A 25353-nucleotide genomic window follows, 5' to 3' on the forward strand; every position below is an offset into this window, starting at 1 on the left:
CAAAGCCTGGTGAATGTACGGGGCATTGCCAAGGGCTTCAGAAGAAGGAACTAGTTCAGCTGCTTTCAGAAACCTATTGGATACAGATTAATGTAAGTTCTGTGAAGATCTTACGATGAATGGTAATAATGATACTTCTACATCTATGTTGTACTTCTTGGTTTTACTCTAGATGAACTGATATACTATCATTGCTGCTAGGCCTTTCTCTCAAGAGGAGTGGGGAAACAGGTTACAATATCTGAGGTTAGCTTTTTCAAGCTGTTGCTTATTTTTCTTGAAGGACTTTTTGCTAGTAGTGCTCTTCATCAGCTAGTTTCAGCTGCCATGTTGTCCCACAGAATACACACAGCCCCACACCCTTTATGGTTTTGCAAGTTAGGAGTAACACCCTAAGTCAGTCAACACTCTCTGTATCATTAAGAACAGTCAAAGATAAGGATAATTGTTCAGTGTGAGATTTGTTACCCAAGGGGAAAAAATATAGAGGAATAGTATCTGCAGTTTGACTTCCAAGGTTTTGCCATCCTGCTGCCACTTTGTAAGCTAGCTTCCTTTAAATGCGTTTCTCTGCATAACTCTGTCAAACAGAATTACCCTACCTTACACTGGTGTTACTGGAAGCAAAATTTAACCCATTTATTTCTTTCCTAAAACTGCTGTAGATTAAGCAATGATTCCAGTACATTTTGGCTTTCAAATGTTCGGGTTGTTGCAGGTTTGAGTCCTTTAAAAAACCTGAGTGAAACATCAGCTGTGAGGTATACATATGGTGGGTCTCTGCTTTCACTCACACTCCTCCCCTGGCGGTAACAAAGCATAGATTTTCACTCAGATTATCACCTCTGGTTGACTACCAAGTAACTTTCTCAACAGACAGAAAATGCCAATGAAACAGATGGCCAGATCTTAGTGTTAAAAAGAAGAATATAGCATCTGCCTTTAAAATATTACACTTCCCAACATAATCGTGGGTAAAGCAGCTACAGATCTTATGGTCACTTCAGAACATTTTTTGTACCGTGGTTATGAGGTAGGAAATAGTTTCTAAAGTTTAGCGGTAGAACCACCAGCTTGAATAATGAAAAAAGGACCACACAACCAAAAGCCAGGATCGCTATGTGGCATGCATACAGCAGTTTGCACAGCTGTCAGCCAAGAGCTCCTCGGATGCCCAGGTCTGACATGGGGCCATTTTCTAGTCTACTCTTGCATTTTGATACCTCAAACTAAAGTGCCATTAGAGGATAAATGTGGTATTAGTCACTAAGCAATTCAAAAGTAACTAATTCAGTAATTAAACTGACAGTATACTGTAAGTAAACACATCACTTTATATTCTTCATTTAGCCTTTCAAATAATCCAAATTACTGGAGTTTCTCCTTTCTGTGAGAAAATACATCCTCCACAATTGATCGTGTTTCCCAGTGGTCTAGCGACAGGGCTTTCTTTAAAACTTCAGATTACTCTGACCTCTAAGTGCAGGATACTAACAGTTGCTCCATTCAGTTCATACCTGATACTGGTACAGTAGTAAGCAAATATTCTACACAAAGGCTCTATTGAAAGTCTGTAGTTTCAAAAGCCTACCTGTGGTTCTGCAATATACTGGTTTTGGTCAGATCAAAAATAGTCACACAAAAGCACCGATCTGATACAAATTCACCCAGAAATCTATGACTGGCAGGACTTTTTATTCCAGAGCAGGTATCAACTGTTCATAACACGTCCTGTCTCACAGATCAGCTACCTTCTGTTCTACTGCAGATGATATGAAGTCCAAATAGCAGCCAGTGTAAACCCTGCATCATTCTTTCTTCCTAATTTTTGTCCAGGCCTGATATAGGTCACATCTGTTAGAAGCATGCATGCGCAGATCCACTATTAGTGCCTGTGATACCAGAGTCCAGATGGGTTGGTTTAAAAAATATTTCTAAGTACCATTATGTCCAGCTAGCAAAACTGAGCTTAGAGTAATATTTATTTCTTAGAACTTTATTTTTATAATATTATGAGTTGTAGAGGTATTTTTCTTTCTGTCAGCTAAGTATAAAATACAAGCTGATTGTTAGAGCATCTACTTTTCTTCCTCCTACTGTCCCTCACACTTGGTTATCTTTTTAACATAAGTAGTTGGCTTGAATCTTCAAGGATCCTCAAGGAAATTTTGATCTGTTAAAATCAAACCTAAATGTTAGCTCATTTGGGGTTTTTTGAGTACCGTGCCAAAATATATAAAGTCCTTCCCAAACTATGAAGCTGATGGGGTCTTAAAGAAATGTTTAAATGGGAATCTTAATGAGCAGGCAGAGATTATGATATTGCTGAATGCTGCATCTGAAGTGTTTCAGCACAGATTCAGGAGAAATTTCAAAGAAAATTAATTGGAAATACCAAAAAAAGTTCATAGAGAAATGCTAGTGTGGCAAGATAATATTATAAACTTACTTGTATCATCTCATTAAATGATGTTGAGTAAAAATGTTAGAAAATGTTGAATTCTAAATAACATTGGACTGGAACGTTTTCAGTTAACACAGCAGAACTTGTGAGTGTACAACCTGACAGGTAACTGCTTCCACAGGAATGTTTGGAACCAGCTGAATATTCATTTCTCACTACCAAGCTTTTCAATGGATTACTCCATACTAGGGTTTGCGTTAAGTATACAATGTGTTTTCAATTACTCAGCCACGGTCCAGTTTATAACACAGAGCATATGCTCTGGCAAGATGTTTTTGTCTTTCTCAGGCATGTGTTAGTTCTGAGATCTGGTCTCTGATTAATTTTCCACAAAAATGCTCCTGTCAGGAAGGTTTCTAAAATGCTGTTATTGTCACTGGAGAGTTTTACACAAATCCTTGTAAATGAAAGCTTATGATTATTTTTTTAATAAGGTTTAAAAGCATGATGATTTTTTTTTTTAAAAAGATTTGAGGGGTTTTTTGCTTTACTTTTCTGTTGCCTAATACATTCAGTTTGATTTTTGGAATCCACCACTGCTTCCCAAAAGATTGAAAGGATGCTGGAAGACACTGCCTCAACAAACCTGCTTTGGACTGTATTCATCCTCTTACATAAGAATGAGGAAGAGTTGAATCCTCAGTCCAGTCTTAGTGACTGGTGTCTATAATAAACTAATCCAAATCTGGGATTTAAGGGGCCATGTGATCTTCAAGAAAGTCCATAGGGAAAACAGTACCTTCTAGCTAATGTATTGATGGAACAAGATGTTTTGCTCTCTGATTGCACTTTTTCTTCACTGTATGCTACTAATTGTTTTAAGGACCAAAATTATATTCCTAAGTAAGCTTTTTTCCCCACTCTTGCCTCTGCACATACCTACCCTATCTTTATCCCAGTCTCAGACACTTGCTCTCTGTTTTGGCTGGAGGAGTGGAAGAGGATTTAGTTAACCTGTCATGAACTTCTTTCCCTTCCATTCCTCTTGAAGTCTCTATTGCCTTTACCATTTCACTGACTTCAATTCTTACTGCCATCTTGACTATTTTTGCTTTCCATATATATTCCATTCATGCAGAGGTTTTTTCCCATCTTTTGTATGAACAAAAATCTGCTTTCTTCTTTCAGCATTTTTACTGTAAATTTTCTTTACTTTCTTCTGAGGAACAGTCAATGTCTAGGAAGCTTGCTACTTGATAGCCATCTTTTGTCCTCGCTCTGGAAGATGGTGTAGGCTAGACCTACTGTGCTGGGTAATACAACAGCACATTCACAATCACTATTTCCCAGTCATTCCTTCTCTTTCAGACCAGAGCAACTAAGTAAAAAGACAATACTTTTGAACTGAAAAGGGGACTTGATTAGGGGCTGTATCGTAAACGCTTCACTGCTATCCATCTTTCTAATCAGTGTCTTCAGTCCTGTAAACAGTGTGGCATTGGCTGGGAGATCAGGAGTGTCTCTGTGGATGGAGAATAGGTCTGAGTTACATCTTGGCTCTGATTGTGTTTTCTCTTATTCCAGAAAGGACAGAATCAAAGTGATTAGTCTTTAGCCTTTTGAAACCATACCTCCACATCCCTTATCTTGATGAGGGTAGTTCTTTGTCTCTCAGATTTCTGCCTGGTGCTGAGGCCCACTGTTGGCCATGACTGGTAGCAGTGGTAGCTTTCGTTCTCAGAGTTCGTCATGGAAGTCCCTCATTCCTGCCAGTGACGTCTGCGCATCACCTTAGTGCCAGTATCACCAGGACAAATCTTTGGCTGCTGCCAAGAGACATCTCAGTTCTGACATATAATACACAAGTTCTCACGCATAACAGACTAGTCCAGCAGCCAAAGAGATTCCTGTCTATCTCTTTAGCCCCTTCCAGAAAGTAGTTTATGCCAGTATTGTCAGCCTCAAAGGCAGCTCTGTCAATGGCTTATTGCAATATATTTCAACTATGAGATTTCTAGAGGAGCTAGCAGTCCAAGAAAATAAGAAGCCATCATAAAGCCTTAGTTACTTTGCACCTGTTATGTTAAAGTACTTGAGGCTGAACTCTATTGAAATTATACAGGTAAAAGCTAAAAAAAGGTGGATTTTTTTGGTTTGGGGTTTTTTCCCTGAAAGCAGAGATCTCAGACTGGAATGTTGTCTTTCTGCTATGACACTATTTCTATGGAATAAACTACTAATAAGCTCTTGAAAGGAATACAAGCTGTCTAATGAGCTCAGAAGTAATGCTTTTTTAAAAAAAAATCTCACTTAAGTGCCAGTGTAGTGCTGCTTAAGTTAGTACATTCCTACTTGTGTAGAGATAGTAATGCCAATGTATGAATTTCCATTTTATTTGCACCTTTTAAAGGGCAAATAATTTTTGCTTTTTAAAGTGTTACAGACACAGTACAGTTGTGTATTATGTCACTACTAGGAGCTTCCATGTTTCTGCCATCTTTCATGAGCAGTCATGCGATGTACTCTGGTCACCTATTATTTTTTCTTCAAGCTCACCATTTCATACTTTTCTCAACTGGGGCCTTGCACTATAATTATTTTTTCTTTTTCGTTTGATAATAAAGAGTGTATTGCAAGCACTTGGGAATAAGCTTTCTTAAAGTATTTCCTCTCATGTTTCCTATTCCGTATGGTGGTACTTGTTCTATCCAGTGGAAATTTGTGGGAGAGCCTCGGGAGAGAGTTATTTCATTTTTAAAAGGACTGAAAAGCTCTGATCTCCTGACTTCAAAGGCATTTGGGGCTACAACACTTAAAGAGAAAATTCTGACACCATCTGATCCAATATAATTTTTGTTTTGACTGGCATTTACTTTGTTCCACTGAACTTACTCCCCTTGAAATTTGTGGTCAGACTGAAGCACTAGCAGAGTGCAATTATCACCTTTAATTGTGTGTTTGTAAAGCTTCTAGCACTGCAAGATGGAGCTCAGTGGCAGACCTTAGGTGGTGGCACAGTACGATGATTAAATTAACGTAATTTCTTTTCCCGCAGTTGCCATTTACTGTTGGTGTATCTAGATGCAGTGATCCTCCTGCACAGATTGTAAGCCAGGTTATCTTGTGCAGCCTGCACTTCCCCAAACGAGCACTTACACGAATAGACCAGTGGTTCTCCGGGATGAAGAAATGTGCCATGCTCTGCTGCTGGGTCGCTGGGGAGCTGCCAACTGTGGACTAGTATGGACATTGTACTAACAAAAGTCTGCTTGCTTTTTCTACAGGGATCAGCTGGCTTACCTGGAGAAACTGGGCCATCTGGAAGCCTTGGTGAAAAGGTATAATAATGTATTTGACTACTCAGCAGCAAAAATCAGCTTTGAAAACCATTGGGGTGATAAAATATTGGTGAGAGATTGTTTACAGACTACTGACAATGCTAATATTCATGTAGCTATTTCAGAGCACAGGGATGTAATAAATGGTAACCCAAATGCTGTTATTTGAGGTATGCATCTGGCATCCTTGATTTCACTTGGCAATGAATTTAGAGCTGATAGATTTGATATCTTGCTTATATTATGGCACTTCCTTTACTATCCACTGCTATCGATTCACAGAAAGTGGGATAAATTGTGCTTGGTTTATACAGTAGTCACTGGTTATACACTGCTACATACTGAAGAGACAAAAGTAGAAAGGTAGAATTTGGCTGTGTGCGTTTACTGAGTAAAGACGACAACGTTGTTAGTTTTGTCTGCTGTGCAGTAACAGTTGTGTTTATGAAAGCAAAGCTTGGCAAACTTAATGTGACTAGAACGGTATAAATAGCTTAAACATATTTGACATGGTTTTATTTAGGTGAAGTATTTTAAAACTGAAAAACAGGAAACCATTACTGGACTGCATGTCAGCTTCAATTATAATAAATACATAATTGTTTGTCAGAATGATCCAGCACCATTTATATTTCTTCCCTGCAGGGCTGAATTATTTCACCTAGACTGGTGGCTGCTATTTAGATATTTTATTGAGAAAGTCTTAATAATGTATTAGAACTTCCATGCAAATCTGATTATAATTTATATAATCTATGAAAGGAAATACGTCCATGGAAAGTACTGCTTGTTAAAACTATAATTTAGACAAGTCTCATATGATTTTAATAATAATATCATCTTAGAATTCAGTGTCAAAGGATTCTTATTCTTTATAATTAAAATTGGCCCAACAAAGATTACCTTGGGATACTGCTGCTAGTTTAGCTTGGAAGGAAAAGGCAGTGAAAGACTAATTTATCAGCAAATGAAAGCAAGCTTCTTCATGGTGCAATAATTGTTGTTATTGCTATGCTATTTATGTAGAATTTATTATCTTCCTCCTTTATGGGTTAAACAGTACAATGTAAACATGCTATGCGGATTTAAATGACAAACATGCTTCCAGTGTAATTATTTCAAAGAAATGAGTCTTTAACAGTGTGCAACAAAAAATACAGCATTATCACTATGTTGTATGTACTATCTGCAATAAAAAGGTAATATTTATATGGGGATAATCTACAACAAAGCCTGATGTTTGGACTGGATGTTTTATATGAATAAAACATGCGAAAGTATGCTGAAGGACTGGTCTTGCTTTTAGATCTTTGCTTTCCTAAAACATACTGAAGAAATGAGGGAGAGGGGAGCAAAATTTTCTTTTCAGCTTGTTTGTTGTGGTGAATTTTATAGATTAAAGAACAACATAACCATAAATGTGCTGCCCCTAACAGAGAGAAAGGGCATTTGCTAGCTGCAGTTCACAAAGACTGATGTACCAAATCTCTTCTTCAGCCTTCTAGGAAAAGGGAAGACAGAAATTCAGTTTTATCATCTTTTCAAAATGTGGGTGAGTTTGTAGGAGGAAGGAGTGCAGAAATTCAACAAAAGTGAAAAACGGCCTCCGCACTGTTGCTGAAGGACAGTGCCTGAACCAATGGTGTTATGCACTGCAAAAAGTTATTCCCTTTAGCAACCAAGTCTCTTGCAGACTATGGGCTACAACCCTCATGAAAGACCTCTTGGGTTGCTGTGGTATTGTTTTTGCAGGTTAGCCTCGTTGGCCAGATATGCCTGGCTCGAGGGAGATGGAACAAATCAGGGAAAGAGCGCTCACTGTTATTTTATTTTTAATTTTTTGTTAAAGGGAGACCGAGGGAGCCCAGGACCAGTAGGTCCTCCGGGAGAGAAAGGTGTCATGGTAAGTCACAAATAATGTAGAATCCATAATTATGTTACTTACAAAGGTGCTTTACTTTCCAAAACAGTAATAAATTCTCATTCTTTTGAATGTGCAACCTTTGTGGAAAATAATAGTATTTATGATGTGTCATTCCTAGGAAGTTTCATTTAGCAGCTTTATCCCTTCTACGGAAGTGACATTACAAAGTGATCCACTGAATGAAGCAGCAAAGCAACTGCGTTTTTTAAAAAATGGCTCTAAGCAGACTTACATTAAAAAAATTAAACACAATGAATTGAAAGGAAGAAAAGTAAATGAATGATCTCCTATGTAGACTGGTTTAACACAGGTTACTCTAATAGACAAACTGGTAACCAGCATCACTTCTAATTCTACTGCACAGCAGTATCCAGGCAGCCCCTGCATGCCACTCTGGTGGAAGGACTGGCTTCCTGACAACCCCACTTGTCCTAAATCAGGATGCAACATTTCACGCAGCATTAGACAGTCTAGAGGCCACTGTCATGTTAAGTACATTGTTGGAGCACAGAAATAAAAAGCTATACACATGCACCCATTGTCACGTTCATGTTGCAGTTCTCAAGGAGAAGTGGTTAGGGTTTGGTTGTGTGTTTGCTAGCGAGCACTGTGATGGCTCCAGAAAGCATAGAGAATGCATTTTGTCTTGGTCAGTCCTGCCCACACCAGGATGTGACCACTTTCTGTTCCCACTGTCACAGCCTTGACATGAGGATTTTGAAATTAATTTGGAACTTAGCAGCTTTTGTTTCAGTAAATCCATGTCATCAGCTAGTGCTGTGTGGAAAAACATCTTAGGTTGCTTTAATGATTACTGTGATATATCCAAACAAATACCTGTGCTCTAAACAAAATTTTGGGAGTAAATCTTACAAGATTAAACATTTTATTAACTTATCTCCAATTTTTCAGGTAAATAACTGGATTTATTATTGGTTTTATAATAACAATTTTGATAAAACTGTTCTATCTTTTCCGTATTTATTTCAATTCTAGGGCTACCCAGGACCTCCAGGAGGCCCTGGACCTGTGGGGCCAGAAGGATTACCTGTAGGTATAAAGTGTGCTTTGGTTTGACATAAAGTGTAGCATTTCCAAATTGTCTTTGTGCTCTGCTGAAGCTAAGAATGGTTTCTAATTTGTACTGCAGTCTATAAAGCTGTCATGAAAATTTACCCATCCGGACACAAAGTCTGTTCACCTGCTCTTTACCAGGATGATCCATGAGGGACAGGAAAACTAATTATATAATTTACTCATCCATTTAAAAATCACTCTGAGACAAGTAGGGGAACAGAATTTTTTAAGATGGTTTATAATTGCACAGCAATTTTATTTTTAATTCACTGATGCCTAATATAATTTAAATATATTAATGATGTGTTTAGTTTCATTGTTAATAAAAAAGAAATTCTAATTTGCTGTGTATAATTGCATTATGACTTGGCTACTATGTCTTCATTACAGACAAAACCTGAGTCTTTTATCAGAACTTATTAGGTTTTTTAACATAACGTTGCTGAAATGCAAGTATCCTTTAGCAATTTGGGGATATTGGACAGAAGTAATTCATCCAACAGTCACATCATGATTTCTTATTCAGAATAAAGTTACTTAGTGTCTCTTATTTAGATTTTTCTAGATTAATTGTACTAACACAATTATTTGAATTTGAACCATGAGTGAAAGTGATTGGTTTGTATTGGTTGCATTGACTATTACTCAATGAGCATGAGCCTTGTGATTTTCAGTAATCTGTGTATAGAAGACAATGAATAATAAGTTTATTTGACATGTAGGGACCTTCAGGGGCAAGAGGACCACCAGGGCCACAGGGACCTAAGGGAAGAAGAGTAAGTAATATTGCTGTTTCATGTAACTTAGAGCAGAGAGCAGTGCGTTGCCAATATGAATCTGACGTGTAACCCATGTCCAGTTGCTTCCTTTGAACTCTATCCTCCAAATTTAAGCCATTTGTACTGAAATCAGACAGATGATACTTGTATTTCCATGTAGGAAACTGTATGAATCTTGGGTTTTCCTCACATTACAGTTAAATGGGGTTTTGTCATTGATTTCAGCTGAGACCAGGACCAGAACCACAATGACCACTGGACTTATTTTCTGTGTACATAAATACACAAATGGTGGCATTTATAACTACCATTGGACTGTTTCAATATTTTAAGGACTATTTTCTTTATCTGCATGTCATGTATGTCTTTGGAAAGACAATCAAAATCACCCAAATGTAGCTCTGAGACAGGAAGAAGCAAAGTCAGAAGATAGTGTATGCTAGAATCTCAGACCTCTGATTAGACTGTCATTTCCATTTCATGCATTTTTATCAGGGAAATGGGAACCATTTTTTCACTGTATACAAAACTCTAATCCAAAGCCCACACAAGCAAAGGAGGAGTCTGTCCATATCAATTTGTATGAGTATTTGATCACAGTGCATATAATCAGTATCAATGAAAGTATTACAGTTTGTTACCTAGGGATAGTTTGCTGTGTGGTTTTCCTAAACACCTTCCTTCACAAACCCCACCAGTTGCTTGCACTTCCTGGATTTGGAGGGTTTTTTGGTCATGTTTTTGCAGTCCGAGCTCATGGTGCCTGCAGGAAGCAATTCCAGTTCATAGTATAGATGGGTTCGGTTGCAGCATGAGCAAGTGTAGGTACTTGATAAGCACGCATTGCATTTTCCATAAGATTTTAGACTAGAAAATGTTGTGATTAGCAAACTTTGTAATAAAAAATCTATTAACTATATATTCTACATTACTTTTTCATGATTGCTAAACTATTAAATAAGAGATTGGGTAAAGAGTTATATTTTCAGTATATTCAAAATAGTCTATCTGAATGTTATATATTTTAATATTAATATAGGATATTTGAAACCATATTTTGTATGTTCATTACTTTCAAAATAGGAAATATTTTGAAATATACAATATTTCAAATCTTCTCTATATTCAAAATATACAATGCTTAGCAACGTCATGGTTCACTACAGGATTATTCATGAGAGAAACTTCATGTTTCAAATGAATCTTCCTTCTTTAGTATGGTTTCCTCCTCCTTCAGAAGAAATCTGTTTTAATTTACCTCTTTGTTCATGGTGCAGTTTGTAGGAACAATTTGTGAAATGTAGCATATGAAATGTATCATTTCTGTTAAAAGTCTGCAGTAGTGGTTCTGGGTTACCCTGTATTAGAGAGGTTTCCAGCTGGCAATGCCAAGTGTTTGGGGTTTTTTTTTTGTTTTGTTTAGTTTCAGACATTGGAGTATAATTTATCCCAGACTTCAGTTTCCTTAAACAGGTGAAGCAGATTTGAGCATATATCTACATACACTTAGAACTTCTTGTGCTTGTCTGAAGTACCTATCAGTAGGAGATTTGTCTGAGTTTGCGTTTCAGGATTAAGGAAGTTATCTCAGCAGCTCATGGAAAAGAGCATACCTACCATCATCAGAAAGAATCGGTGTGGTCATCTGAAAATAGTCTTCAATTTTCCCTTACAATAGATGTGGGGTTTTTAAAGCCTATTTAAAAAGATATATTAGTAAAAATTTCTTTCTGAGGAATTAATTTGCTAATTTAATAATGGACATTTTAATTTAATAATGAATTATCTGTTAAAAAACAAACCACAAAATCGTATACAATAAGAAATATTCAGTATTAATTTGATAATTTTACATGCAGAAATAGCAAATGCTTCCCACACCTTACAGGTTACCTGCTTATTTTCTCAACCAAATGTGTCACACGTACGTAATCTATCAGTGCCCAGAAAAAGGAATTTATTGAGATCTGTTTGTCAGGCAAAATTGAAATGCAGATATATTTGTTTATGCAACATATCTAACAAAATTCGAAGAGAAACCTTAATTAGCTGCAGAGGGCAAGAATCCACCCCCACTGATAAGCACCAGGAATTGGTGTAAGCAGGAGTGCCCAACCCCAGGCATCAACTAGTGGAGCAGTAGCTCCTGAAGTGTTCCAAAGGTGCTTGTGCAAGTGCGTTCAGTGGAGAGAGGCTCCAGGGGCTCCTGGGAGCCCTGTGTCTGTAACTGAGGCAGCTTTCTGGCAGGAATGCGAATCTCTGCTTTGGTTTAGTGGAATGGAAGGAAAAAACAGCCTTTTTGCTTCACAGGCAGGTTTGAAAATGTAAATCAAAACAGAAATGCAAAGCAATTGTGAGGCTGAAAAGAAGTAGTAGCTTGGCACCACTTCTTCAGTGACCTGACTCAATAAAACAAACAGGTGCCTTACCTCTCTGGTTTCAGTAGGAGCGTGTCTGAAAGTGAAACAAATGCTGAAGTGTTATGCTGGATTTGGACACACAAACCAGTGGCAACAGATGAGTACGCATATGCACTCGTTTTCACTGTAAAATGCTGATGTTTGAGTTTCATCTAAAAAGGAAAATCCCTTGGGTCCTATCGGTCCACTGGAGTTTGTTTGACTGATGGCCTATAGGATGCAGTGAGTTAGAAGGCTAGCTGAAAAGTAATTTTGTGTAAATAGTCGTCTCTGAGATTCGTACTGAACTGCTGCAGGTTGTACATTTTAATTCCTCTGGACATAGTATTGCCCTCTCAACTCCTCCTCTGATCCTTCCCCCCCAGCAAGCCCGTCTGCCAGCATCACCATGGCTGGAGTCAGATCCAAGCTACTGACATGAGCCTGAGTTCCTCCCCTGCAGGCTCTCCTCCTTCCCAGCAGCATCTGCTACCTGGTGATTGTTTTTATGGGGGAACGACTTAGTTTACTTTAGATTCTATTTTGAAGGTAGAAGATAGTTTTTATTTAAGGAGCGTCACATCTTCTGCCAACTGAGACAGGAATCTTTGAGGGAGTCTGTCTCTATGATTTTGGCAGCACATCATGGAATACGCTGCTTATAATTAAAGATCACTCAAAATAAATCCCAAACATCCCAAGCCCTGTGGAAGTCCCAGTTTGGAGCTGTGGTTTATGTCTTTGCCTCCATCCAGCATGACTGGGAATGCTTCAGGGAAGGGGATCTCAGAACAGACCCAGATCTTCAGGCTCTGTGAACAAACTCCCACTGAAGCCCCTGAGAATTTTGTCTGCTCTCAAGATCAAAATATCAGACCCAAAGCAGAATCTCAAATAAGGAAAATATCTGGGGGGGGGGGGGGGCCTGAAACCTGGGGTTTGTCATCACCACCAGATGAATTTGAATTTGATTCAGAAAGAGAAGTGTCAGAATCTCAACTCTGTTTGCAGCCCTCAGAAAAATGCATACCACAGTCACATACAGAAGTTAAAGAGCAGCATATGGAAATTCCCCTTTGTTGTGTACTGAAACAAGAACGTATCCCGTCTTCACAGCTGGAATCTGCAGGAAGTCTTAGGAGCACTGACCCTCTACTTCTGCACTGTCACAGAGTGGAATTCCTTCATCTCATAAATTCTGGACCTTTCAGCAACCAGTTTGCATCCAAGATTACCCAGCAGCCTACTTCTGCCTGAGAGTATCCAGCTGCTCAGGCTGTGGTACAGGCAGGAGTTCTGGCCAGCTGAAGGCAGGATGTCTAGGAGTCAATGGAGTATCTCGCTGTCAGGGGATTTGGAGGGATATGCCACTGAGCATAGTGCTAGCACAGAGCTTCCTCAGCTCATGCTCCAGACTTGATGTGCTTCAGCTGGAATCGTGTGGGAGGTTTTATTTTTTTAGTGTTAATCTCATTCTATTTTTTAGTGTTAATCTCAGGAAAACACAGAGGGAGAACACCGCTTTGTAGATACTTCAATGGCAGAATGACACTCTGGGGAGTGGGAATATCTGTATCCAAGAGAAGGAATTTCTCTCCATGACCAGAAGGAAGAAATACATTAGTCTGGAAGACATGCTGGTAGCAGCGTAGGCAGCCATGAAGCCGTTGTAGCATTTTTGTTGTTGTTCTGGATTGCTAATGTATGGAGAAGAAAACTACAATGTCAGAGACTGGTTCTGCTTTAGTTCATACCATAATCTTCAACTAATACAACTGTTGCATTTAATTTGAGAGGAAGAGTTCCTGTATTGTTAGATTCATTTTGTGAGACGTAAGCAAAATTCTCAGTAGCTGCTAAGATTATTAGCAGTTAGTATTCTTCAGGCTGATGTTTGGTATTTTAAAGCTCAAAAGCAATATTTTTTTTCCCCTCTTACTTTCCTGGAATGCAGCTCATGAAATTCAATTTTGAAAATGCAGATAAATGACTTAAGTGCTGTAAACTTGGGGTCAGGCAACAGGAGCTCATGTCTGTAGCAACCGGTAGAGTTTTAATGAGTGATATCTTTCATACTTCTCACAGCAAGAAATATGGAACCTAGAAAAATGTGTGTGCTTCAGGGTTATGTGAAACAAGTGGCCAGTGTGCTTTGTGGTGTATCAATAGCTGAGTGTGTTTGTCTGTCTTAATTCTTCAAAGGAAGTGAGACTAAAATTGATGTCACTTTCTAGTATTCTTCCGTATCAACCACCAAAAAAGAGCAACCACCAAAAAAGTAGCTACATAGTGTGCTTATGGTATTTTCACTCTTATATTTAGGAGGCAGGATGAGAAAGAACAAAAAGAGTTAAGTGGTGCTTCTTGCCTTCTTAATGAACTTTTTCTCAGCTTATCATCCTGGAGTTTTCAATGTAATGTGTTCCATTTTAGAAACAAAGCTGAATCCACGCCAAAGAAAATAGTAGCAGCAATCATTTGGCAGCTTTACTCCTCAGCTCTGTTGCAACCTAAATTAAATAACAGCAGGCAAATCATGTGTGTATCTCATTCTGTACTAGCTATAGTAGGAAATTATACAGATCCAATTAATCTGTGCCAATAATGAGTCACACCATACTATTTATAGGAATGTTATGGTGTGCTTTTGTTAGAATATTAAATTGCCTTTCCCTTGGATTCCTGCATACTGTTCTGTGGCTGGCTAAAGGCAGGCATGGCCCAGAGCCAGAAGCTGAGCATCATATTGGTTTCTGTTTTGTTTTTTTTCTATTCAAAATTACATAGTAGAAGGTTGGTGTTTTGAATGGTAGGCCTTTTTGCTTGATTATTAGTGATCAAATCAGTTGTCATTCTCTTCCTAGTGATTAGGCTGTTGATGTGAACTCCGTTGAAGTGGAGATCTGTGTGACTAGCAGGAGGGTTTTGGTGTGTTGTGCACTTAACACAGACTGAGAATCCTGTGCAGTCTCCTGACAGGACCGTTTCTCAAACTACGAGCTATGACCCCCGTTATGATTAAAAGGAAGTCACAAGTGTTCAAAGAATTTATCTGTTAATGTTATTAATGATAGGAGATAAAACCTAGAAAGAAGTTTCTTTATTACACAAATCTGTACAATAAAGTGTGTCCTTTTTTCTCCTTGAATATTTCATCTTGAGATTCTATCCCCTGATCAGCCCTGTGGAGGGTGCACAGAGACAAATGACAGTTTATGTATCTAAAAAGTCTGAGAAACACTAAAACTATTCTGCAATTGCTCAGCTTAACACTCTCAATTTTCCCCTTCCTATGTTGCCCTAGGTGATTCCTCTGCAGCTCTTCTGTGAGCTTCTCTCCCCTTTTACCCCCCAGCTTAATGACCTGTCCTCACTCCATCTCAAAGTTTCCTCCTGTCCCTTCTCCTCCCATTCTTTGAGACATTTCACCTGAAAGGAATATCTGATCATGGGACTCGAAATCTGCTTAGTCTGCCTTGAATTTTTGTCACAACCCATTGTGTGTGCATTATAGATGTCAGTAACCTGACATTAGTTTGATGAAGATGTTTAGCTTTCTTTTAAATTATGCTATATAATAATTCAATAATTGGCCTTATACAGTTACATAATCTTAACTTGTTGTTCTTATAAAGGCCTCCATCACCCTTGAAAACACCATTACTGTTTTGGTTCTGGTGTCTGAGTGCATTGAAGTCACTAGGAATTTTTTCCACAGACTTCAGTATCCTTTGGTTTGGGACCTTTCTCACTGAGAGCAACGCAGCAACCCAGAGTGTTGTCTTCTGTAGTCTCTTTCCTCCTCTAGCATAAAAAAATGCCTGTAAATACTCAGTCCTGGCTTAGGCCAAAACAAGAAAGGTGGCTAGGCTAACCCAAGGATTGCCTCACAAAAGCTGTGTCCTAAACTACCAAGGTATCAAAAGTATTCAGACCTGCCTGTTCGTTTTCCTTTTCCTGTGGTTTCTGTGTGTTCCCCTGTGCTGGCCAGAAGCAGCAGTACTGAAATGCTGACAGGTAAGCTTCTCATGGGATATTTCTGGCTCTGCCAGGGGCTGTAATTATATATTGGCTCACAGGAAAGGCCTTTCCTTGAGAGCTTTCCGTTTTGGGAGGAAAGCCTAAGTGATCCTGGATACACACTGTTCCTGAGTTACCAGTCAGACGTTTTCACTGTAGCTTCAGAGAGAAGCGAGTAGGTGCTTACCCTCTGTTCTGACAGAGGTTTTGGTGTGCATCAGTAAATCCAGGTCAGAGAGAACAGAATTCTGCTGTGTTTTGTCTCAAAACATTCAAGAGGGACATGGAAATCACAGACATTTTTGAGGGAAAGTAATCTAAATAAAATCAGATGTGCTTCCATCAAAGTAATTTTCTAATAAGTAACAAAAGAGCTTATAACAGTATTACAACTTTCTGGAAGTCAGTCATGATTGCATGCCAGGCACTATACACCATGACCCACCATGTAAGGTTCTCTACAACTCAGGAATGCACTCTGAAAATGCAGATCATTTTCCTCTAGGCACTGCCATAGCAGTGTGCCAGTCCTTCTGGTGCCAGCCCAGCCAAGATGCCATCAGGAAAGCTGTTGTGTCTCATCTTCCCACTGCACGCTGCTGTAAAGAGCCTGGCTCTGTCCTGATACTTATCTAGCTCTTGCTTTGAAGTGATCATTGGCTTTAGGTTGTTAACAACTGGTTTTAATTTTATTTCTATACCCAAACAGTCAAGGTGTTTAGAATTATGAAATAACCTCCTACCTCAGCATGGATAAAATAGTATTTTCCATTTTGCTCATGATCTATTTTAAGGATTTTTCATTTGCTTGTAAACTAATGGATTTAGATTTCCAATCTTAAATAATAATTTCTGAATATTTTGGCAATAAATATCTGCTGTGTCGTAATACAATAATATAACAGGTTGTCTTTGTTCATCTATTGGTTATAAAAAGTCAATTTGCAAGAGACATTTTAGTCTAACAATAGAGCAGTTCACTATGCAAGATTATAAATTGCTTTTCATCTCGCCTCAAATTGATTGACTGGTGGAAGAACTTTGTGCCTGTTTTAGAGTCTTACTAGCAAGATGGATTTTTGCATATGCAACTTATGCTCAAAAGAAAGCACTCTATATAGCCAGTGCTCATCTAAATGCTTCTAAATGTGTCTGTTGCATGCATACAAAGTGGATGGAAAAGAGAGCAGAAAATATCAGCAAGCTGAGTCCAAGAGAGACCCTGAACATTTTGTTTACAAATTTTTCAAAAAATCTTTCTTCTTAAATTCATATTTCAGCAAACCAGAAATGTATTTTATTCTTTGAAGCTTTATTTCATACTTAACATACAATGAAAATTGGTTTTCATGCTAATGAAACATGTTTCCCCTCTCCTAAAGCATATGTTGCATCTCCCTGATGGTAATCAAAAATAATGCATAATTAATATTCCAAATCACTTGTTCAATATTCAGGGGCCAAGAGGTCTAGACGGTCCTCTAGGAGAACCAGGAACACAAGGCATTAAGGTGAGTGCTTGCATTGCTCAGTACAATGCAAAACATTTAGATAGACCGTAACAGATAAGAAAAAACAACAAACAAACAAAAGAACAACCCAGCATGTCAGAAGTCCTAAATTTCCATTTAATCCAGGAGGAGATTTGCAAATTTCTGCCTTCTTCAGGTACTTCCTTATAATGGTATAAGCCCATCTAAGCCTTAATCTGCACTTTCCATGGAGTTGCCCAGCATTTAAACTGACAGCAACTGTATGCAGCTTATCTAGCAAATGCACATAGAATTCACACGTTGTTGGTTATTTATCAGGGAGAAAGAGGAGATCCGGGAAAGAAAGGAGTTCCTGGGCTCATTGTAAGTATTGGAGCCAAGGTTTGTAGTAACCCTTAATAGAGTTACTGCTATTTTCTTAGCTGGGTTTGGAAATTATCTGAAACCAGCATTGTCTTTCAATACTTCTCTTTGACCAGGGTAAAGCTGGAAATCCAGGAGAAAAAGGAGATCAGGGTGCACTTGTGAGTATGAAATTCTCTAGTACTTTACAAAAAAAACCCCACAAAATCTCATACTTTGTTTCACACTCGGATATGAGGGAATTTATCTGCTTCAGAGCAGATGGAAAACTTGGACTGTACAGTTTGCGTTTATTCGTACAAAGAATCAGGAGCAGAAGTGAGAGTAAATGTGAATGTGGTCTAGTCTGCTACAAGACCAGTGTTTTCATGGATGATATTCTACAGAATACAATATGATAGCAAATTGCAGCAGAAATAGCAATTGTAGTTAGTAGGGGGGTCCTAGAAATTGCTTTGGTTTTTTTTAGTTTTATTGTGGTTTTAAGGAAGAAAAGTCATTGTGACAGAAAAATAATTTTGATATATTTTTAGAATAGTCGTGTACTATCAATGTTGGGGTAACTATAGAACAATGTGTAAAATGTATATCACGTGCATAGGAGGAAATTCTTGCTCTTACGGCTTCTTTCAATGGAAATCTAGCATATTGTATTTGAGACTTTTCTTTTTAAGTCCAAATTGTATTGGATTTTCAGTAAGGAAGCAAGCAGAAAAGCAGAAACAAAGCAGTAGTGGTGGTGATTTTGTGCTAAAATTGAGACTCAAACTGTTGGTTGTCACTGTACCTCTCTTGCCTCTTCTCAGATTTAGGAGCTTGTTGCCTCTTACCTATGACGTGATGGGTTTTCATTTCTTCTTCATTCATTAGGCCTTTGAGATGTATTTATATATGTAGAAATGAATGAAGCAAAACCTCATTCGGTTGAAATGATGGGAATTAGTACATTGCAAAGTACAAGATACTGCTCTACTACTCCTACAGCTACGATTTCTAGAAGAAAGTATATACTGAGACAGATATGCTATGAGCCATGTTGAACAGAAAGAAAAGTGGGCTGTGAACCTTACTGATCATCTCAAATACAGTTTGTAGGGCTGGACACTCATTGTGGTTAGGCCCAGTTTGTGCATACAAGCAGCACATGAGTCTAAGGAGAATGATGAGGAACCAGTAAGTGGTGGGTCAGCTAGGATCCATCCTTATGTAAAAGAAACCAAGGAAGGATTTATTCAGGGGTCCCTTACCTGCCACGGAAGCTAGTGACACGGCAATGCACGTCAACCAGAAGGAAGGGCTGCACATATTTGTTGGGTATTTCTGAGCAAGCTGAGTGAGCAGAAGTAAGAGAGGAAGTGGCTTTTCACAGAATATGAAACAGCTTGTTTCCAGTGATTTTTTTATTTTATTTTAATCTTCCAGGGTTTGCTTGGGCCTCCCGGAACCACAGGAGACAGGGGACCAATGGGAGAGCCAGTAAGTTGATCCTTATGCTTGCTTAAAAAAATTTCCACATATTATACTGAATTCCCTGGTAACTCAAGCTCTGTTTTACCATGATTCAGTATTGCCAGCTGGAATTGTGGGGTAATTGTGCCAAAGCTGCAGGGCTAGAGTCTGCCTCCCTTGCTTAGTGTAACTTGTTTGTAGAGAGACCTGTTAATCATGTTGGGAAGCGCTGTAGTAAGGGGTGCACAACATAAGACAGCATGGCAGAATCTGGACCACAATTTTATGTGGCTTTACACTGCATTGAGGTAGACATCTACATTATGGATTATGTAAATGTATGTGCTAATACAGATATTAGTGGTGGATTTTTTCAGGCAAATTTTAGGGTAGTTATTCAGGAACTCAGGGACCACATCTTTTTTGGCAGGTTAAATTTTCAACAAAAGAGAGACTGTTATAATAAACCTCAAACATTCCTCTGCTGGATGGATTCTTGTTCTGATGGTTATTTCAAAGCCACAGTGACTTTTATGTGGCTAATATTGTAAGGGAAGATCATGCAGGAGCTGCAGCAAATATATGCAAAGTGCTGCAAGGTGTAGCCGTGACAGGAATAGTATTGCATCACCATCTATGGGGATAAATCACGTTATATAAATACAGTGAAAGAGTGTGTAAGGTCCTAGGGGGACTTGGGAGAAGGCTGCCATTTTGTAGTGCAGAAATCTAATAGAGCTGTCAAAAATTGTGTGTTTTCATTTCTTCTGCAGTTATTTGGCACATCAAATGATATGTAGTTAATTTAATATTTGGCACATCAAATGATATATAGTTAAATCTTGAAAGTGAACTGTTGATATAAAGTATATTATCTCTACTAATTATTATTATTTCTAATATTACTAAATATTATTTCTACTAATCCATAGGCTGACATGCTTACAGAAAGCCACCGCACTTTTTTTGAGGGCTAGAAAAATTCCAACAGCCAACAACAGGTTTTATTTTGATAAATTTTCTTTCGGATATAATTGCCTCCTTAACTTCAGCTGCCAACTTGTAGGAGTGGCACAATGTGTCAACAGAAAAAGTATTTTCTAACAGTTATTATTGGATTCCTGTCACTTTGTCTCTTTCACTTATTTAATCTTCATGTTGTGACATCTGAGAGCCTTACAATACAAGGCTTATACATAAAATTCCTGCCATTTTCTGGTCAAGTCTGAATTTCATATAATAGAATGACTGTCAGCCTTATCTAATCTAAATGGTCTACTTTTGAGCAGCCTACTTTTCTGTTGTGTTCGTCATTATAGAATCTATACATGCAGTGTCAGAAATAAGAAAAGCTTGTCCCGTGAACAGAGTACCTTTTCTTTCAAGTGCTGGAAGAGTAAAATATCTTTGGAAAATGGCCTGTGAAGCGAGAAAGAAGCGATGAAAATGGCACAAGATGTTACAAAATGAAACGTGTGGCTCCTTTTTTTAACTGCCCATCCAAGCAGCTTGATTTCATCTTCTGTCAGCTGGTCACTTCATGAAAGCCAGCTGCTGAAACAGTTTCTCTGGCCCTGTCACTAGTTCTGCACAGAGCAGGTAAACCCTAATTGTTGGTGGAGGAGCAGAGAAATGTAAGCAATTAGAACTATTTGTAGTAACAGGCTTGATCTAAATTATGCTGTAACTTTACCTACTTGTCAGACGTTTCAGTAAAATCCTTCTTTGCATATTACCTGTTGTTAATGGTTAAAAGGAGTCCCTATATTGCTGTAAATTTTTGGCTTCCGAATTTCCCTGAAAGTCTCAGGGGAAGGATACGTTACCAATCCAGCAGACCTAGCTCCATGCAATACTATGAAGAATTACTTGACTTGGGAATCAAACTTAAGCTTTGTGACGCTTGCCTAGTGGAATGCCGTGGAGTTGCTGCAAATAAAAACTGATGGATTTAGTTTAGAACCAAGTGAATTCTCAATGGGAAATTAACTGCAGTTTCTGTTGTTCACACTTAAATGAAGCTATAGGGTAAAATCTATGCATCTGGTGAAATCCTCTTAGTAATATGCAGTTTACATTGTTGCTGCAAGGGAAGAATATACTTGCATTATCACTGTAAGGATCAGGAGGAGCAAAACCATATGCATAGTCTGTAAGAGGAAGTGAAACAAAAAAGAGCAAAATATTCAAAATATTTGCTTAAAAAACTTCTCTCATAAATATAGGTAGTAGCATCTTTCTTTTACATGAGAATAATAGATCAGCAAAATGTTTTTAATTTAGAGTGTACTTAAACACAGATGATTCCCAAAGGGGTAAATGGATATGAACTTTCTGAAAGTTCAAAGACTGGGTACATCCAGAGGGTTGATTTGTCTTGACATACATTCATAGCGGCTATGGAATCAGCTGTAAGCTGTTACAGGCAACCTCTACACCCCCCAGCACACAAATCCCACTCTGTGAGCAGAAATGGACAATCTAACATGTGGAGAGAATTTGAGCATGCTGCTTTAGGAAATGATGTTAGGAAAAATTTCTTCACCAAAAGGGTTGTCAAGCATTGGAACAGACTGTCCAGGGAAGTGGTGGAGTCACCACCTTGGAGGTATTTAAAAGATGTGTAGATGTGGCGCTTAGGGACATGGTTTAGTGGTGGACTTGGCAGTGTTAACGGTTGGACTTGATGATCTTAAAGGTCTTTTCCAACCTAAACAATTCTATGATCCTTACATGTTACTGCAATAAATTTATTACTTATGGTAGGGCTTATAAGAAAATGCTTATAGCATAGGTACTAAGATTACCAAAAAGGCTCCAGCCTTTAGTCCGTTACACCTCAGTGATTGTCCTGTGTAAACATTGCTAAATCCATAGTGAAGCACACAGTAGTTGTTGTCAGTTAATTCCATACCAGACTGTGGGCTTTTCCACAAAGCAAACCAGACAGTCTAACAAGTCTTAATTAAACAAAGTCTCAGTTAATCAAGAGGAGAGCTTAGTTTAGATAATAATTTACTTTTGGTCTAAAAGAAGAGACATCTGTTCTATTATTTGAAATCTATTATTTCAGTATGTCAAGATTAGCAGTGAGGTCCTCAGTCTCAGTACTGTATGCTATCCTGGTACTTGTTGGATTCAGGAGGAAAGACAATGAAATACTCTTCTTTATGCCAATTAGAAGAGTTCTGAAGAGACAAAGACTATACTACGTACTTCAATGTTTACAACGTACTTTAATGTTAATTGAATGATGCATCCAAAATTTTGTTTAATACCAGGGTCCAAGAGGACAACCAGGGGATGCTGGCCCTGTTGGAGAAATGGGTTTTGAGGTGAGCTTTTAATCATTTATATAGTAATTACAAACACTCAAGCAACTGAATAAGCCTGGACAATGTGTTTAGAAACTTTATTACCTGCAACTGACTTAAATACCACGAGCTGCCGAGAGACTTTCTTACTTAAAGCTGTTACCAAAACAAAAAGTCTAAAATAAGTAGCTTTTTCTGTTGTGAGCACTGTCTTCAGGCATACATTCATGATATCTATACCTAGAAGGTGAATGTTTTGGGTTGTGTTTTTTGGAAGCACAATTCTTCTTGCGTTACACAGTGGAACAGCATTAATCTTATGTCCTTGCAAATGGTAGATGAAGAACAGCAGCTGCAGGCGGTCTTCTTGCTAACTTTTGCTTCTATTTTTTACTTTTTTTTTAGTATCTCTTTGAAAGAAATATGACAGAATGTATTAGCTACATTTGCAATGAAGTAACTGAGGGATGAGCTCACTTAGAACAGACGGGATTTGGCTTATTCAAAGAAATGCGCTTCCTCAGTCACCCAAAAGCCAGTCTTCTAACTGACTATTAAAGTTTAAATGTAAACTTTACAAGAAGCAATCTAATACCATTAACTCTTTAAGGGCTGAAGACTCCAAAAAGGGCTTTGTTCTCCAAAGACTCTACTTGGCTTCAAGCCTAAACAGTGATGAAGCTGTCCATCAGATTCACAAAAGATAGCTGATTGCTCAGCCTGCTCATAATTTATGATGAAAGGTACAGGCTTAGTGGTACTGCTGAGTCTTCAATACATTCCTGATCCAGAGTGCAATTCCTGAACTCCTACTATACCATCCTTTCTTTTCTTCTGTTGGGCTCTAGTGAGAAAAAGAACGGTGTTATTTTAATTTGATTTTGCAGATGTGCATCTTTCCCAGTGTCTTATTCTGGTTTTCTGCTTCAATTTTGGCTGTATTATTTGGTGGTTGCAAAATTATTATTGGTAACAGTAGCTCTTGTACCATGCAGGGACCTCCTGGCCCTGAAGGAGAACCTGGCCTGCAGGGAGAACCAGGCGCAAAGGTAAATGTTGAAATTTTCAAATTTCCATAAAGGTAAATCAGTGTGATCTGATTTGCCAAGTAGGTAGCGTCCAGGAAATGAGCCATTAAGAAATACTGTTATTGTCATGATGACTGCATTATATGTAAAACCTGTCATTGTTAGGAACATTGTCCCTTAAAATCCAATGATTTATTTTTCTTGTGGTATTCCAGGGAGACATTGGACCTGCTGGGAAGGCTGGAGTACCAGGCGACCAGGGTTTAAGGGTAAGCTATGGATGCAAATCTTCTTCCAAAAGGGAAAGTATGTTACAAATGTGTGAGAAATGCAGGCTGAGAAACCTTGATTTATCAGAAGAATTCAATAAGAAGCTATTGTCTGATACTTTTTTTAAAAAAAAGTAATATTGTAGCAAGTTAAGAAGAGTACTGATTATAAAGTTGAAATATTTCTAGTTTCTCGTGTCATTGAGACACATGAGTGAGTAGTTTGAGCCTGAAGGGTGTGTGCTCAAGTGGTTTGAGCATCCAAGGGTGTCCAGCCCAGCTGTTAAGATGACAGAATATAATAATGCTGTGTACAGATACCCAGTCTAGGTGAAATAATGGGAACATTATGATCTCAGGGGAGAAGGGTATCTCTCTCTACCACCATCTAAAGCAGCTGATTTGCTTCTGGTGCTGTGGATGGCTCATTCGGCACTTGATTTTACCAAGCACTTGTGCCCTTGCTTATTCTTCCTGTGCGTCTTACCCCCCTCATCTGACCCAAACAGTTGCCTACCTTTGAAAGCTGAAAAAAACTTTTAAAGTGCTAGAAACAGATTTTATCCAGAATGCTTTTAAAAGAGCATAAACTATATCCTTTCAGACTTAAGTCTTGAACTCTCTTGTTCCGTTAGCTCTTTGCTGTCATTTTTTCCTCCTGCCCAAAATCTCCAGCGAGGTGCATTCCACAATTTTGTCTGTCCTTGGAGAAGAGTAATTCCTGGTACTGGTCCTTAGTGGGTGCTCTGGACTTAACCATACCACTATGTCTACAATACTATGTTATTAGAGTAGGGCAGCTTGTATTTGCTTTTTTACTGTCTGCATCAAAAGTTGCAAGTTGCCAGTGTCTTTACCTGGGAAAGGCAAAAATTCTAAAATGCCATGGTGCCAGTGCTATTGGTAAATGATGAGCTGCTCATGGCCCTAAACTGAGCCATTAAACATACCAATATAGTAGTAATCTACATAAATACGGAAGTTTCAGGACAGAATAGGTATATTTTTGAGGTTAGTGTAATTACATGTTGTATACTCTGAAACCAAACAATCTCAGTGCCACTGTCCAAATTTCCCGTGTCATATGGACATAGTATTGCCTCATTTTTCTAATGTTGATCATCTTTTATGTTTCCCTGTGTTCAAGATTCACAGGGCTGTGACTGTCACTGTAAATCAGTGAAGTATGAAGACAAACTATAATAGCAACATAAAAGTTGTCCAAAAGATAAGAAGTATATGTGAAAGTAGTCTGAGTTCTTCCAAGGCAAAACTTGTGTGTCGAGAAGTTTAGGCAATAACTGTTTTCAATTGTTCCTTTCTACAAGGGTGAACCAGGACCTCCAGGAGAAGATGGTGTTCAAGGAAAAGATGGCCCAAAGGTACATTCAGTTTTTATAGCAGATATAAACCAGCCATGTTAGCTTAAGGACTCAAATATCTTTTTTTTTTTTTCCCCTCCTATTTCACCAGGTCAGCAGAGCCCAGTCGATTGC

General features: G+C 38.4%; 1 protein-coding gene across 1 annotated transcript in view; it reads left to right on the forward strand.

The window, feature by feature from the left end:
* COL24A1 (collagen type XXIV alpha 1 chain) overlaps positions 1–25353 on the forward strand; it is a 148215-nt gene that overhangs the window by 87481 nt on the left and 35381 nt on the right. Inside the window, exons 25-36 of the mRNA XM_054833635.1 lie at positions 5689–5742; positions 7592–7645; positions 8663–8716; positions 9466–9519; positions 17399–17452; positions 17753–17797; positions 17914–17958; positions 19220–19273; positions 22528–22581; positions 23556–23609; positions 23804–23857; positions 25186–25239. Of these exons, the coding sequence (XP_054689610.1) occupies positions 5689–5742; positions 7592–7645; positions 8663–8716; positions 9466–9519; positions 17399–17452; positions 17753–17797; positions 17914–17958; positions 19220–19273; positions 22528–22581; positions 23556–23609; positions 23804–23857; positions 25186–25239 (630 nt within the window). The remainder of the gene's footprint in view (positions 1–5688; positions 5743–7591; positions 7646–8662; positions 8717–9465; positions 9520–17398; positions 17453–17752; positions 17798–17913; positions 17959–19219; positions 19274–22527; positions 22582–23555; positions 23610–23803; positions 23858–25185; positions 25240–25353) is intronic.

This window comes from Grus americana, chromosome 8, assembly GCF_028858705.1.
Source record: "Grus americana isolate bGruAme1 chromosome 8, bGruAme1.mat, whole genome shotgun sequence".
Taxonomy (NCBI): Eukaryota; Metazoa; Chordata; class Aves; order Gruiformes; family Gruidae; genus Grus; species Grus americana.